At 46.0% G+C, this 16,075-nt stretch overlaps 1 protein-coding gene across 2 annotated transcripts in view; it reads right to left on the bottom strand.

Moving 5' to 3' along the window:
- Positions 1-702: 702 nt before the first annotated feature.
- BCL2L14 (BCL2 like 14) overlaps positions 703-16,075 on the bottom strand; it is a 37,709-nt gene continuing 22,336 nt past the window's right edge. For both annotated transcript variants that reach the window (XM_047867881.1, XM_047867882.1), the window contains 5 exons: positions 15,028-15,464; positions 10,351-10,524; positions 8,229-8,299; positions 5,873-6,139; positions 703-1,135 (listed from right to left, as the gene is read on the bottom strand). In XM_047867881.1, the coding sequence (XP_047723837.1) occupies positions 1,097-1,135; positions 5,873-6,139; positions 8,229-8,299; positions 10,351-10,524; positions 15,028-15,457 (981 nt within the window). In that variant the 5' untranslated portion in view covers positions 15,458-15,464 and the 3' untranslated portion in view covers positions 703-1,096. The remainder of the gene's footprint in view (positions 1,136-5,872; positions 6,140-8,228; positions 8,300-10,350; positions 10,525-15,027; positions 15,465-16,075) is intronic.

Here is a 16,075-nt window from a genome sequence, read left to right as displayed (position 1 = left end):
TACCAAGCACTGTTGTAAGCACTTTTTATAAATTAACTCATTCGATCTTCATGGAAATCTTAGTACTATTACTTTTTACTTGTTTTAACCATAAGATACTCTGTTTAAAAAATTTTTTTAATGTTTATTTTTGAGAGAGAGAGAGAAAGCACAAGTGCGGGGAGAGGCAGAGAGAGAGGGAGACACAGCATCCGAAGCAGGCTCCGGGCTCTGAGCTGTCAGCACAGAGCTCCATGTGGGGCTCAAACTCATGAACCGTGAGATAATGACCTCATCCAAAGTCGGATGCTTAACCGACTGAGCCACCTTGGTGCCCCATGTAAGATACTCTTGACAGTGGTCTTTCCACGTGTTTAACAGCTACTAATCATTACACTACCACAAAAAAAAATAAAGAAAATTTCAGAGTCCTTGAGAAATAGAGGTGGGGTCTCTGAGATTGCTGAGGGAGGTAGAAGTAATAATTTTCTGCCAAATGGAAGTTTTTCAAACTGCCAAAGCATTTTTCTAGGGAAGTGAGTCAAAAGGCAGACATGATAATATATCCCCAAACTAGTGGATATAGCAGTGAACTCAAGTCTCTTTGAACTGCATCTGCCAACATCAATAGCAACATCTTCCTAAAAGTAGGCTTGAAACAACGTCATTATTAGGCCATCCCAAGTGTAGTTTAAAAAGAAATGGTACTAGAAAACCAAAGAGTAAACACATGCACAATTTATCATTTCACCCTTATGAGATCAGCAAATATCTGTAACAAAATTTCCCCAAAGCGGCCAACAGAGACAAGGTGACCGTCTCTGTTCTGAACATCTGAAAGGAAAATTACCACTTGTCTTCCTAGACTTCCTCCCACACTCATTGGAGAACCTGGGAAACATGGATGTCACTGGCCACACTACTACATTCTATGAGCTGCAGACAGACAAGGCCTCTCTCCTCAGGCCTCTGGATCCACAGGAACAATGACTTTGAAAACTTCAGTGCTCCCTCTGCCTTGTACATGTTAATTTTCTCCCATAGTCTATGCTGAGACCAATGTAGACAGGATCCTAGTTGGATAATGAGTATTCCAGATTACAAATCTTCTGATTTTTCAGTCTACTTCTTCATGTGATATCCCAAGCACTTTTTCCTAGAGGGGAAAAAGAGAAATAGATTCACAAAATTCCGAGTTTGATTCACTGTTGAACTGAAAACATAAACCTGTTAACTCTGCTCTCTTGTCCCAGGCATGACCCGGGTTTCAGAGACTATGTTAGGGTTGGGGGGAGGTTTGGAAAGATGACCAGCAGCCTTGGTATTCAGGAAAGGAAAACATATGTGAAGGACTTAGGTTACACACCCAGGGCTGATAGGCTAGATGGGGAAAGGCTTTGATGCTGTATTTAAAATTCAGAAGAGTTAAAAAAAAATTCAAAGGAGTAGATATTGGAAAGTTGAAGAATTATGGAAAGTTGAAGATTATGCTCTTTGCAAAGTTCTGTGAAATGGATGAAGTTGTAGGAGCACAGGGTGACTATTTGAACAGTCCTTTACAATGAGGAAAAATGGCCAACGGGTGAATTAAAATCTCATGGCAGCTAGTTTAGCATGCTTTTTATTTTTATTTTTATTTTTTTTTAAGTTGGTTTATTTTTGAGAGAGTATGCACGTGGGGGAGGAGCAGAGGTAGAGGTAGAGATAGAGATAGAGATAGAAGTAGAGAGATAGAATCCCAAGCATGGTGCCCAACTCTGGGGTCAAACCCATGAACTGTGAGATCGTGACCTGAGCCAAAACCAAGAGTCGGACACTTAACCCACTGAGCCACCCAGGCGCCCCTAACATGTTTTTTAGATACAGTTGTTATTCTTTCATTTGATTGATTGATTGATTGATTATGCTAAGAGTATTGGCTGAACATCTATGATGTATGTAGAAAGAATGGGAGTGTTGAGAGACAAAGAAGCATAAAATACATAAATCTGCCCTCGTGTTTGCAATTTCGTTGGGAAGTTAGATGTACTTGCAGGAAATGTGAAACACTGGGATAGTTAGGAACCCTGGAAAACTGGTGCATAGGAATCATTTTCCTCCTTCCCTACCATTATAGGGACACCCTGGAGTGCCACCAAAATACCAAGAGCCAATGGAAGTCCCTAGAAGCTTGCCACCCAGTGTCATCTTTCTTTCTTGTGCTTGGAGACTGAGCACAGGTGTCCACATCTCCTTCACATTTTCATAACTCATATCAACTCGTAAATATTCTTTTATCAACATCCTCCTTCTTTATTTTTTGCAACTCCTCTATCAGCCTTGGAAAAATTATAGTCCTTTCTCTCTCATTCTTTTTCTTCCCTCTTCCAATTTCCAGCCACATGCTCCAAATTAAACCTAACTGTGGCCAAGACTTAAAATTCGGATTTATGATGACCTGGAAAAGTAAACTAATAAATTACAAATGATAAGGAACAATGCCATCAAATTCTGAAGCCTTTGAAAATTCCCTTTATTATTTCTACCAAAAATCCATCAATCTTCTCTAATTAAAACTGTTTTTCTCTCTAGCACCGGCAGCCAAATTAAAAATAAGTAAATAAAAATGTATTCTTTTTTCTTTTGTCTTTTAATTTGCTTGCTAGAATTAGAACCACCATTTTTTCATAACATATTTGTTGAAATATATCACAGAGTTCATCCTTTTAAAATATATAATTCAGTGGTTTTTAGTATATTCACAGAATTGTGCAACCATCCCGTTTGGCTGATTTTAGAACATTTCCATCACACAAAAAGAAACTCTTTATCCATTAGCAGTCACTCCCTATTCTCTCTCTTCTTCTCGAATCTGTCTCTGTGAATTCACCTATTCTGGACATTTCATGAAAATAGAATCATACAATGTATGGTATATGGCCCTTTTGTCTAACTTTCACTTAGCATAATGTTTTCAAATTTCATCCATCTGTTCCATTCCTTTTTATGCCTAAATAATATTCCACTGTATGGACATACTGCCTTTGGTTTTGCTATTCACCATTCATCACTGATGAACATTTGAGTTGTTTCCACTTTCAGGCTATTATGCATAAAATGAATGCTGCTATGGTCATTTATGTACAAGTTTTTATGTGAACATTTGTTATCAATTTTCTTGGGTATATATCTGAGTGGAATTGGTGACTCTATGTTTAATATTTTGGGGGAATTGCCAAATTGTTTCTAAAAGGGAAAATTTTAGAACTCAACCAGCAGTGGATGAGGGTTTACATTTCTCCACATCCTCACCAACATCTGTCTTTTTTATTTTAGCCATGCTAGTGCATGTGAAATGATATCTTACTGTGGTTTTGATTCACATGTGCCTAATGTTGAAATGAAGATGTTAAGCAAGCATCTTTTCATTGCTTACTGGCCATCTGTATATCTTCTATGGAGAAATGTCTATTCAAAATTGGCTTTTGTCTTTTTATTGTTGAGTTGTAAGAATTTATTACATATTCTGAATACAAGTTCTTTTTCAGATATATGATTTGAACATATTTTGTTTCATTCTGTGTGTTGTCTTTTCATTTTATTGGTAGTGTTCTTTGAAGCAGAAAAAAATTACTTATTTTTTAAATTTGTCTTTCTTAAGATTTTTATTTGCTAAATACTCTCTACACCCAACGTGGGACTCAAACTCACAACCCCAAGATCAAGAGTCACATGCTCCACCGACTGAGCCGGCCAGGTGCCCCTCAAGCAGAAAAAATTTTAATTTGATGTAATCCAATTTATTTTTTCTTTTGTTGTTTGTGCTTTCGGTGTAGACTATTTTTTTACAGAACACAGTTGGCATTTCAGCTGCATTAACCAGCTACATAGACTTTTAGTCTATAGACTGAATAGAACTGGCCTGTGGACCCAGTTGATACTTACAGTCTTTTTGGAAAAATATATTAACAAGACCAAATTATATTTTGGAAAATATATTTTGGAAAAATATATTAACATTAACCAGGATGATTCTTTCCTGTATGTAATTATAGTGCAGATATGAAGTGTTGTAAGAAGTCAGAGGCTAGTGAGGCCCTTAAGCTAGAGTAGTCAAGAAAGGCTCTGGGACAGAGGAGGGACTTGAGGGGGTCCTGGAAGAAAGAACAGTTAAAGCCAAAATAATGTCGAGGCATCTTAGCATGAGTTAAGGCAGCTTGAATTTAGAATACTTAAGAGCCTCAGTTGTTCAGATCAGCCCCTTACGGCTACCATATCTGGTGCAGATGTGGAAAATAGAAAGGAACAGAAGACTACGTAAGCTTAACAGGCAGCCACTGAAGACCACAGCGGGCACTTCAGTCCCTTAGCAAGATCAGCTCTGCATTCCTTCTGGAAACCAAGAGACCAAGAGTGGAGGCCTCAGGGCCATGCTGACCATGTGTGGAGCAGACTCAAACCCACTACCCTTGCTCCATTCTAGTGGAAAGAGGACTAAAGATAATGTGGGACAAAGGCCTGTGCTTCCAAGAAGGATCTGAACAGACAAAATAAAGTGCCCTGAGCCTATGGATATTTAAAACTATGGGCTACACATTTTGGAAAGGTTAACCTTGGGAGGCCATCTGAGTATGGCAGCTTTAAGGAAATCTCAAGGAATGAGGATAAAGGATGGGGTTGGCGGGGCAGGGGAGGGATGTTGAGTCTGAGGCATGGGGGTGAAGATGTCTGTTTCGCCTGATAGCAGGTAGTTAAAAACAGATACATATCAACAATAGCCAAATTATGGAAAGAGCCCGAATGTCCATGGGCATTGGATGAATGGATAAAGAAGATGTGGTATATATATATAATGGAGTATTACTCGGCAATCAAAAAGAATGAAATCTTGCCATTTGCAACTACGTGGATGGCACTGGAGGGTATTATGGTAAGCGAAATTAGTCAGTCAGAGAAAGACAAAAATCATATGACTTCACTCATATGAGGACTTTAAGAGACAAAACAGATGAACATAAGGAAAGGGAAACAAAAATAATATAAAAACAGGGAGGGGGACAAAACATAAGAGACTCTTAAATATGGAGAACAAACAGAGGGTTACTGGAGGGGTTGTGGGAGGGGGGATGGGCTAAATGGGTAAGGGGCACTAAGGAGTCTACTCCTGAAATCATTGTTGCACTATATGCTAATTTGGATATAAATTTAAAAAATAAAAAAAATTTAAAAAAACATACAAATTTGGGGCACCTGGCTGGCTCAGTGGGGAGACCTTGTGACTCTTGATCTCGGGATTGTTGAGTTCAAGCCCCACGTGGGGTATAGAGATTGCTTAAAAAATAAATAAACTTTATTTAAAATAAAACAAAATGATACAAATTTAATGGTTTGCTTTTTGCTTTGTATCAAAATGTCCCTGTCAAAATGGTTGGGTCCAAGCAGCAATGACAAAATATCATGAACGCTGTGTCTCTCTCTGCCTGTCAGCAGCTAAGAGAACAAGGAAGTGTTTGCCTCTCCTTGTCTCACTGCCAGACTTTGGTTGCTTACAAAATTTGTGAAAACAGAAATTATATCTAAACATTTTATATCTTGACATCTCTTCATTTCCTGTTATATCTGACTGGTCCCCCCTGGTCCAACACACATATCCCATGTACCCTTTGGGAGCCTAGTAAATATTTATCGATGATGAAGATAATCACTAAAAATAGGATCCCATCACTGGGATATATCTCTTGCCACTCAACTTCTAAATCCATGAGAACTGCCTCAAAGACGTGTTCCCTTCACTTAAAAAAAAAAAGAAAAAAAAGAAAAAAAAAAAAAACGAAAAAATGAAAAAACCCCACAACTTTCCATTCCGTCTCCTCTGAACTCTGGGAAGGTTCATTTTGAAATAGGATGCACTTACCCATCCACCGTGCTGCTGGACCCAGGGTGAGAAGTTGTCTTTTAGGTACTTGGTTCCAAAGCCCAGCACCCTGTTCATAGGGTGATTGTCGATAGCAGTGAGCTTGGCCGTGACGTCTATTGCAAGAGCAGCCTTAAAGCCCTGAGCTCTGACCTCTGATTCTCCCCTGGTGTCCACACCCCTTAGGAACTGGTCTGTGATGATCTTGAAAACAGGGTAGCACAGCTGGTCCTGGAAGCTGTTCATTAAAGCCTTCTCTTTCTTTAACTGTGTACAAGAGGATATGCATTTAGTACAGCAGCCTGGCCCCGTGAAGCCGACTCAACAGTGGGCCCCTGCAACACCCAGTGGAAAACCTTGGCTCCAACTAAGAAGTTTCTTAGTGAGCAAGGATTAAATGTTTATTTGGAAATTCTATCTTTGACGAATGATAAGCTAAGCAGGTTCTCAACAAACATTGTTTCTACAAGGGATATCCTGGGGGATGCATCAGATGCTATGTAAAGATTTCGGTGGAGCAGCGTCCTTTAGGTGAGCCCAGCCCACCCCCCAACTTCTGTGAGACTCAGGAGCCTGTTTTATAAATCTGAAGCAAGAATGACTAATGTCCTCTACACCAAGAATGGACCCCTTTTGATCAGCGACCCAGTTGAAGAAGCTAGACTCAAAACCCCGGTGGGCAGCCAGAAGCCCGGACTCTACCAGAATGGTCGAAGAATCAAATGCCAGAAAGAAACACTTCCATGGAGTACCCTGGCCCCTCTCTCTTTGCTCCTTTGGGTTGCACCTGCCTCTGGCATCTCAGGAAGGTGCAAGATGAGCCTGCATGTGGTCTCAGGGATGAGGGGCTTTGCAGGCCATGGGGTTGGGGGGTAGGGGTTAGGGTTAGACAGAGTCACTGTCCCTCTCTAGTAGGAACTGACACCCACGCAGCAAAGTCAGACCTTCTGTGTATTCCTACCAGAGTCCTCTACTGGGGAAACAACCATGTTTTCTGCATAAATAACGTAAAACGTCACCCCAAATCATCAGGAGCGTGCATCAAGCAAAGCGAGATTTTTTAAAGTGGTAATTTATGGGATGAAAAGGAAAGCGTCTCTCTTTAGAGCCACAAAGGTCAGCTTCGTACCACTTCCTGTCCCTTGCCTCCCTGACCTAATGCAAGTCACTTCTTAGGGAGGCTGGGAAGGAGGTTGCCATGAGAGCCACAGCGTCTTCAAGCTGTAAAGAGTCCTCGAGGATTCGAATAGGTCCCTCCCAGTACAAGGACTGCACTGTTGGCTGGTTATTGGCATCTACTGGCCATTCTTCTGGTGACAGGAGGCTCATTCCGTCACAAGGCAGCCCTGAGTGCTAGAAAGTTCATTCCTAAAATGGAGAAAATCAATTGCCCCATAACTCCTATCCATTGATGTTAGTTCTGGAGAAACATAGGCGTGCCCTCAAGTCATGTACCGTATTCTATTTTCTTTCTCTGCACCCCAGTTCATCCTCTACTTGTGGACTCGAAGCTCACATGCCCTCCCAGTTACCATCCTCTGCACACACTGCTGACAAAGGCATTGAGGGAGGACCCACTGAGAGGTTGGGACTGGGGTAGAGTGGCTGGCCACTTAGTGTTGTTTCCCCTCCTGCACAAGCCGCATGGGGCCTGACTTCCATCCACTGATCGTGGCAGGACAAGGCAAGGGGTCCACAGGCCAGTCCCTGACTGACAGACCCCAGAGGCTACTCAGCAGTCTGTGGGTAACGGCACAGAATTCTGGGGTCCTGCTCACCAGCTCTGTATCTGAAGACACTCTCACACTTTCCTGACGGGAATGATGGGTCTTGACTTCTAAATGGCAGGAAGTAAGTCCAAAGTTCTCCAAGTAACACTAATCCGCCTCTCCGGCCAAATAGCTGAGAGAGACCTTGAGCAGAGAACAGTCCAGCCACTCTCGGGGGAGATTTTGGGAAGGACTCCAGCCTTGGAGCAGGCGTGGGACATCGACATCCAGACTGCAGGGCAAATGCAAGAGTCTAAACTTCCCCGAGGATCAGTTACATGGGGAACCAGATTCATAATTCTATTCAGCAAATTTTAATTTATTGGTGTCTTTTCTTGCAATAACAAAGTTACATTTTTCATTTCCAAAAATTCCAGGGAGGCTCCAGAAGGTTTACTTATGTTTTCCAAAGTGATTCATTTTTGAGATGCTGCCAGCATGAAGAATTTGGACTCCAAGGGAAATAAAATTTAGGACTAAGTGGAAACCAGAACTTGCAAAGGAATACAATCTGCAGTACACTTCCATTCTCTGTCCCAGTGCGTGGGCACAGAAAAGAAATCACATTAGTTCAAGAAGCTCCATACCTCTCTTTCCAACTGATCCCCTGAATATTTCAGCAGCTCAACGATTTGGGCTATTATTTGCTCCTCTCCATCTGTCGGGGTAAAATTCCAGTTATTTCTTTTAAGAAGAAAAATCATCTTAACTTTTTTTTTTTTTTTTTTTTTTTTGCCCCCAGGGACAATACTTGTAGCCTGGTTAGGGACTGAGGGAGACATGTGCTTTGTAATTCTCAGCAACTTAACTCTTACCTTCCTTCGACTGATGGGGCACAAACCACTCCAGCTGCCCTCTCCTACAGACCCCTCCTTTCCTTTCTTCTTTTTTCCCTCAGCGCCCCGCTTCTCACCATGAAATGCATCACTTTATTTACTGTAAGAATGTTGTTGACGATATTGGTTCCACGACCCATGGTCCTGTCTCTGAAGATGTTTAGGAGAACCTTCTTTTTCGTTGGTAGGATTCTCCTGAGCGGATGTTGCTTTTCCCATATGGACACCATAAATTCCAATGGGTCATATTCCCCCTTTGTGCTGCTAGAAAGTACAGAGCCGAATTTGTGGGCCCCAGCTAAGAGGGGGTACGGTCTTCCTGGCTTGCATTTTGGGAATTAAGCTCATTCCTAAACCCACCTCTATTTCCCCGCTAGTGCGTTCTTTTTACATCTTTCAAATTGATTTATTTGATTAATCTTATTTACTAACATGTATACTTTGCATGCTGTCTTTACAACAAAGTGAGGTATAAGTAAATACACTTACGGAGTGCTCCCACTCCAAAGGCTAACATGGCAGGTAGAGAGAGAGACGGCTCCTGTTGGTGTGTGCGTGGGAACGGGGGACGTGGAGTATGATTTTTCTTATCTCAAAACATGCTAACCACCCAACATGAGGAAAACGGTCATGGCTCCGGAACGGAATCCAAACAGAGAAAAGCCAGTTACTGATACAGGAGTGCTTTTCATTGAGGGCACAATCTTTGAAGTCATGGAGTCCTCATGTGTGTTCCAGATAAGAGGGAAGGAGAGGCCAGGAAATTAATCCAGCCCATCACCTCCCAGGAAGGCCTAGCGAAAGGCAAGGGAAGTGGGAGGTCTGAGCCTCAAATCACCTGGGAGGCACCAGCACGCGGGTCTCCGTGGCCCGTGTGTATGTAGTTTTTATCTGCCCCTGTGGCCCCTCTCTCTGGGAGTCACCGTAACAAGGGCCGGCATTTCTCACGTGCACAGAGGAGATGAGCATCAGCCTGAGGCTGGTTCAGGGGCAGCTCTCCGCACACAGGGGATCACAATAAGGTGGAGGCACTTTTTAGCACACTCAGAGGGGCCTCTTCTCTTCCAGCCCCGGAAGGGGTAGTTTGCGGTCCCAGCAATGCGGCACGAGACAGGCGACATCACCACACCGCTTGCAGGCCAGGCAGCCGCCGCCACTTGCGCCTTGTACTTGGGCTACTGCAATCCCCGGGCCGCCTCCCCTCCGTCCCACCCCTGGGCTGGAGTTTGGGGAAGGAGGGCCACGAGCGGGGACAGTCGTCAGTGACGGAACTTCTCTTCTTGTGGCACGTGGTTGCGCTCCCGTTCAACTCCAGAATTCCTGCACATCTGCTGGGAACTACTTGTCCTCGCTACGGCTGTGGCTTTGGTGACAGCTGACCCCCCCCCCCCCCCCCCTCTGGTCACTAGTTCTCGCTTCTGCTACACGTGGTGCGCCAGACCCGGTGTCTGACGACGCCCTGCTGTTTCACGGGGCCACGTTGTAAGTCCCTGGGCCCGTGCTCCGTCCGCAACCTGGGCATTCCCGAGAGCAAACCGGCCCGCGGCCGTCACCCACAGGATTGAATCCAATAGCGCATCTCCCTCGGTGGACAAGGTTGAGCGGCCGCTTCGTGCTCCCCGCCCCCTCAGCAGGAGGCTTTGCAGTTAGCACTGAGCTTGGCACGTTGCTTCGGTCTGTTGGCGCACTGCCCTTGCCTGGGCCGGTCTCAAGAGCGAAAGGTCGGGGCCTCCAGCAGCCTGCTGTCCTGCCCTCGGCCCAGGGCAGCAGACACCCCTAACTGCAGAGCCCTGCGCTGACCGAACCCACGAATGCATAGCTCTGCCTGGTGGACACCCGGCCCGACGACCCAAGCACGTGGAAGGGGGTTTACCTTTCTTAGCACTGGGCGCTGGAAGCTGGAAGCCCTGGCGCTGGATGAACGGATGGACAAAACTGCCTTTGGACTTGCGGCTTCCCGCCTGGCTGTGGACCTCGTCGGCTGGGGGCCAGGAATGCACAATTTCGGCAACGCGGTTGGCGATGGAAACGACTTGGGGGTCCTCAGCTGAAACGAGACCAAATGGTGCTGAGCGGCCCTTCCCAGAAGAACTTGGTCTAGCTCATCGGTATGCACGGTCGCCCGAAATGAAAAGCCCAGCCTAGAGGGAGAGGAAGCTGCCCGGGGACGTGTGTGCGGGGGAGGCCATTCTTCAGAAAGCTCTGGCAGTTGCCTGGCAGAGGCTGGGATGGGGGAGGAGCGCACAGAGCAATGATTGCCACCTTGAAACAACTGCCCTTCTGCACCCTCTTTTTGAAGTCTTGCAAAATTAGGGTCCCCTTTCCCCTTTGCAAGGGAAGAAACACAAAAGAAAGTGCTTAGTTCTTTGCTTGAGGGAATCCTCATTATGCTTTTATTTTTATTCTTTTTTTTTGGGGGGGGGACATTCTTTATATCTTGGGAGAGCTGGCCCCTACGTGCAGAGGAGGGCATTCAAGAGTTTGACAAGCCTTTGGGGGTTGGTCACTGAGGAAAGAGAAATATCCCTGCTCTCAGACCATATTCATTACTCAAGCCCATTATCAAGTCAACACTGAACTCCCCTTGCTCTTAAAGTGACACGTCTTCTCTCTCCTCCCGGTCTAATGGGAAACATCCAATTAACGCTGATAGGTACACCAGGGGACATAAAGTGCAGTCCACGGCTTTCAAGAATTTATAATCCAGGAAAAGACGTATGTATTTGCACACATTATTATAGAATAAAGCATGTGGGGGCATGAAGGTTTAAATATCCTAGCCCCCTGAATTAAAGGCCCCCTGAATGTCCTAGCCTGTGAAGGGACGAGTCAGCTCTGCTTTTCGTTAGGGATGGGGAGGGGGGGAGCAGGTGGTATTGCTGAGTTATTTGGGACTAAAATTTTCATTGTTGATTTGTCGCTAAGTTCTTAAGTTTTAGAAATATGTGCAGCTCTGTCTTTGATGCCCTACGGAGCCCAAGTAATATCTGGAAAACGCTATCCCATTCACACACTTGAAGAAAGCAACACAGTGGGGTTTGGGCCAGAAGGTTGGGGTGCCCAGAGGAATTCCTGGGCTTTGTAAATGAAGATGGCTAAGAGAGGCATAGCTTGGGTCCCAGGAGGGATCCTGTCCCATGCTTTGACATCCTACGGAGCTGCCAATGTGACTTCTGACTCTCTGTCCCTGGATTGATTCCTCCACAGTATGGGAGTTGAGTGCTCCCCCTTCACCCTCTGGGCATCACTGGAAGACCATGGGAACTAATGCTTGGTCCACAATGCCTTCCTTAAAAAAAAAAAAAAAGGCATAATGGTTTCCTTAAAAAGCCATATTTTTCATGTTTGGTTCACAGGGTTCAAAAAGAGATAATAAGGAGTGAATTGAGAGAGAAGTATTGGAGAGTCAAGGAGAGAAGGATGGATGCTTTTCTTTCCCGTTTTAACAGCCAAACCAAATATATACTTTCCACCTTATTGCGGCCCAACCAGCCTCCTCTCTCGAACGCTGGCCACCATGGCCCCTGACAAGGAAATGGCAAGAGGCTGGATCCCAGAGCCTCTTGTATCCGGGAGCCTTCCCTTGTATCGGCAGAAGATGGGGATTTTTTTTCCCCCCTCTGTAACCTTGTGCGGCCTGTCTGGGGCGATCAGCGCATGGCTCTTCTACCAGAAAGCCACACTGTGCCCATCTTGTACTTGAAGGAGGCAGACGGAGGGCCCAAAGCTGTCCCTCCTTATCCCCCAGCCCCCATCATGTGGCAGGGCGATCAGGAGACCGCTGGCGGCCTGGGAATACCCAATCTGACTCACCTGCTTACAGTGCATTGCTTTCTATGAATTGGTGGGCACGGAGGGAGAGAGGCAGGTGACATTCGTGCAGGGAAAAGTATGAGCGAGTACATTTAGACTCAGATGAACCAGCTCTAGCTAAGATGCCCATTTTATTTCTTTATTTCTTTATTTTCTTCCAAGTTTGTATTTAAATTCTAGTTAGCTGACATATAGCGTAGTATTGGTTTCGGGAGTAGAATTTAGTGATGGATCATTCACATACAACACCCAGTGCGCATCCCAACAAGTGTCCTCCTTAATAAGATTCCCATTAATTAAAATAAATACCTAAATTTTAAACTCTGAGAAAAAAAAAAAAGATTCCCTTCTTGTTGGAGTCGATCTCATCTGATAGGCAAGGGGAATTGGATGGGGATGGGGAGAGGACAGAAAGGCTGCCCGTCCTTTGGGGTCTATTTTGGGGGGAGGTGATGTCACTATAAGAAGAGCAAGAGAGCACAGCCGGAGGACTTGCCATCCAGCCTTTGGCCTGAGGCATTTGTTTTGTGGATGCATGTATTTGTTTATCTTAAAGTTTATTTATTTATTTTGAGAGAGACAGAGACAGCGCCAGTGGGGGAGGGGCAGAGAGAGAGGGAAAGGGAGAGGATCCCAAGCAGCCTCCATGCTTCCAGTGTAGAGCCCGACTCAGGCCATGAGACCATGAGTAAACCAAGAGTGAGATGCTCAGCCGCTCAACCGAGCCACCCAGGCGCCCCCTGGAGGCATTTGTTTTAAAGAGAAGGGGCAGGGTGTTTCCCTATGGTTGAGACTGCTACTTCCTTCCCAGAATCCATTTTCTTCCTCCTTAGCAAGTGACCCCTGAAGTGTCACAGGCAGCAATGGGCTCAGCTGCACAGACTGCATTTCCCAGCCTTCTTGACACTAAAGAGTGGCCAGTGAGATGTAAGAAAAGTTGACTGCAGTTCCAAGAAAGCTCTCTAAAACGGAACTGAATTATCTAGGAAAAGACACCCTTTTGTTCCCCGCCCCCACCTCCCACCACTTGCTTCCTCTTCCTGCCTGAGATGGAGAGACGATGGCCGGAGTCTCAGCAGCCACTTTGGAATATAAGGTGACTTTGAGGTTGGAAGTTACTAGCCTAGGGATGGCAGACTAGGAATCATTCCACATTTAGCGAATCCTAGCTGTGGACAAACAAGGGTTCACGGGTCAAAGAACCTGGGTTTGTAGTTTCTAAGATTGGTATTGACACCATTTTTCTACTTCCTAAGACCTCGTCCTTCTAGACTTTGATCTTGGGACGTAACCTTACAGTTCTCACTTAAGCCTGGGTCCGGGTCCTGGAAACAGCAGCAAGGGCTAAATTGTGAACTTCAGTTAAAAGAACCCAGGTGACACCAGCTGCTAAGCTCTGATTTATGCGTGGTAAAATAGAAGTAGAACATGAGACTCTCTTGAGTCACATCCGATGAAAAACCAACAGACCACCCACGTAATTGACCAAATAAGAAAGCGGGCAAGAGAAGTGTTGGAAGGGAATATACACCGAGTCTAAGTGTCTACATCAAGGCCTCCTTGGGAAGTGACCGTTTCTACTATTTTAGAGCTATCTATGTCTATATAAAGATCTTAGAATTTTAGTAAATAAAAAAGGCCAAATGACACTTCAGTGTTACCAAAATACAGAATGTCATTTGTCTCGGGAAACCAGAAGATTAAGGTCTGTAAAAAGTGCCTCTGTCTCTCGGAAAAATCCAGAAAAGTCTATGTAGGTACATCCACAGGGTTCTGTAGGCTCCAGAGCTCAGCTACCATCCCCAGCGGGAGCTTGTTGGACCCATGGCAGGGGGGTGGGGTGCAGAGAGGAGGAGTTCCCCAGATAACCTCACCCCCAACTTCTCCGGTTCTAAAATTTTAAAGTCCAGCGGGAAAGAAACGTTTCCTTGATCATCGCGAGGGATAGAAAACGACCCAGCGGGGGTTGATTCTCCAAGTAAGCCGGGGACGGTCACACCGTTTTAAAATTGAGACATTACTGCCACCTGTTGACTAATTATTGACAATTTACCCCAGCCATCAAGCCCAGCAGGAGTGGGCGCTTCTTTTAAAATGTGGGCAGCGGGCACTGGGCACTGCTGGAAGGGAAGAAGATACTTATGCCGAAGCTTGTCGATGGAGGGTAACTGTATGCTAAGGCCCTTTGTGAAAATGTTCCATTGTCCTGAGACAAATGACAAAATGTATTTTGTTCCACTGAGGGGAAGGTTTTGTCAAAATGCTTCTTCGTTGTGTGTTTTCTCCCCCCAGAGGGCCTTATACTTTGAAAAGTATTTTTGCATGCAGCTACCAGATCTTTCCATCCACCCTAAGAGGTAGGGAGGGTGGGACACCCCAATGTACAGATGGAAACAGAGGCCCAGAGAGGTGAGCCGACTTACCTCCAGGAGCGTGGCAGTCTCAACCCCTGTGTAGGGCTCCTTGGCACAGAGGATCGGGAGTTTGGGCAGCGAGCTTATTATTAGGCAGTGGAGCCAGAAAACCTGTTCTGTCACCCTTTGCTGCCATTCTATTACTTCCTGCTCGGTCTTGAGAAAAGCAGGGCAATTATTATTGAATATCAACAAGTGGGGAAACTGAGGCACAACGGCGTGCCCTCCCTCAGCCCACATTACCAGCGGGGAGGAGATGGACCACCAGACACACAAAGAAGGGGAAGATCTTGCTGTGGGAGAGAAGAATCCCCAAATCCTACCTTCATGCTCTCTGTGCTGTCCCATGTTAGAAAGGGACCTAGCCCTTGAATGACTGGGACCGTGAAGCTCTGGTATCGCCTGACCCTCCAAGCGGGCCGTAGGCGGGCTCTGTTCATTTTCCTCCTTCTCTACCACTCCAAAGAGTGCTCTCCAAGACGACTTTTTCTTGCCCAGGTTTGTGGCCTGCTCAGGGGATGGGGAAGTTCTCCAAGCCCATGACACTTGTGTCCACGAGTCGTTTGCTGGCCAACTCCCCAGTCCTCTCTGGGACAAACTTCTTGTTCTCGGCGGCCTTGGGGAGGAGGCAGCCGGCGGGTTCTTGAAGACGTGGTGTTTGGCGTAGAATGCCAGGATTTTGAATTCTAAGCTGTTTGGGTCGTCATCGTCCAGGGGGATCTCCTCCAGGTCCCAGGCACTGGTGGCGCACATGACGACCCTGCAACAACAAAGTCCACACGTGTCCTTTGACCTGTGGGCGCGCTACTCTCTGTAGGTCCAGAGAGGTGGGTGAAGTGCCGCGAACATTCCTCGAGCACCTGTTCTGTCCACGCAGAGAGGCAGGGAGGCATCGGACGCGGAAAACGCAGGGTTCTTTCTGAAAGCACAGCCTCAGAGACAAGGGAGAGAGGAAGGCACAGAGACAGCTCCACACGAAGAGAGTGGGCGAGGAGCCAGATCAGAGGTGCAGGTAGCCAGTGCGGGGAGGGGGGTGGTGGGGGTGGGGAGCACCTGCCCAGAGAGGGCAAGTGAAGCCTCTAGGACACATAGAGAGGGTTTACACGGGTGGGTGGGTATGGGGGCTAAGAACAGGGTGGGCAGAGGGCAGACCGTGGTGGAGTTTAGGATGTGTTTGCAGAGTGGCGAGAGGGCTGACAGACACACGTAGGTGCTTTGTGAGCAGCTGGGGTTGAGGGATAGAGGGACAGTAAGTGAAATGGCAGTGGGGCCAACTATGGGGGCCTTTGAACCTGCGGCTAAAAGCTCTGCGTTTTCTCACTCTGATCAGTCAGTACTTCCCAAAAGGAGCCTGAGACCTGAGACCTCAGA

Source organism: Prionailurus viverrinus, chromosome B4 (assembly GCF_022837055.1).
Source record: "Prionailurus viverrinus isolate Anna chromosome B4, UM_Priviv_1.0, whole genome shotgun sequence".
NCBI classification, from domain to species: domain Eukaryota; kingdom Metazoa; phylum Chordata; class Mammalia; order Carnivora; family Felidae; genus Prionailurus; species Prionailurus viverrinus.
Note: the sequence above shows the minus strand (reverse complement) of the source record. Positions and strands in the feature narration are given on the sequence as shown.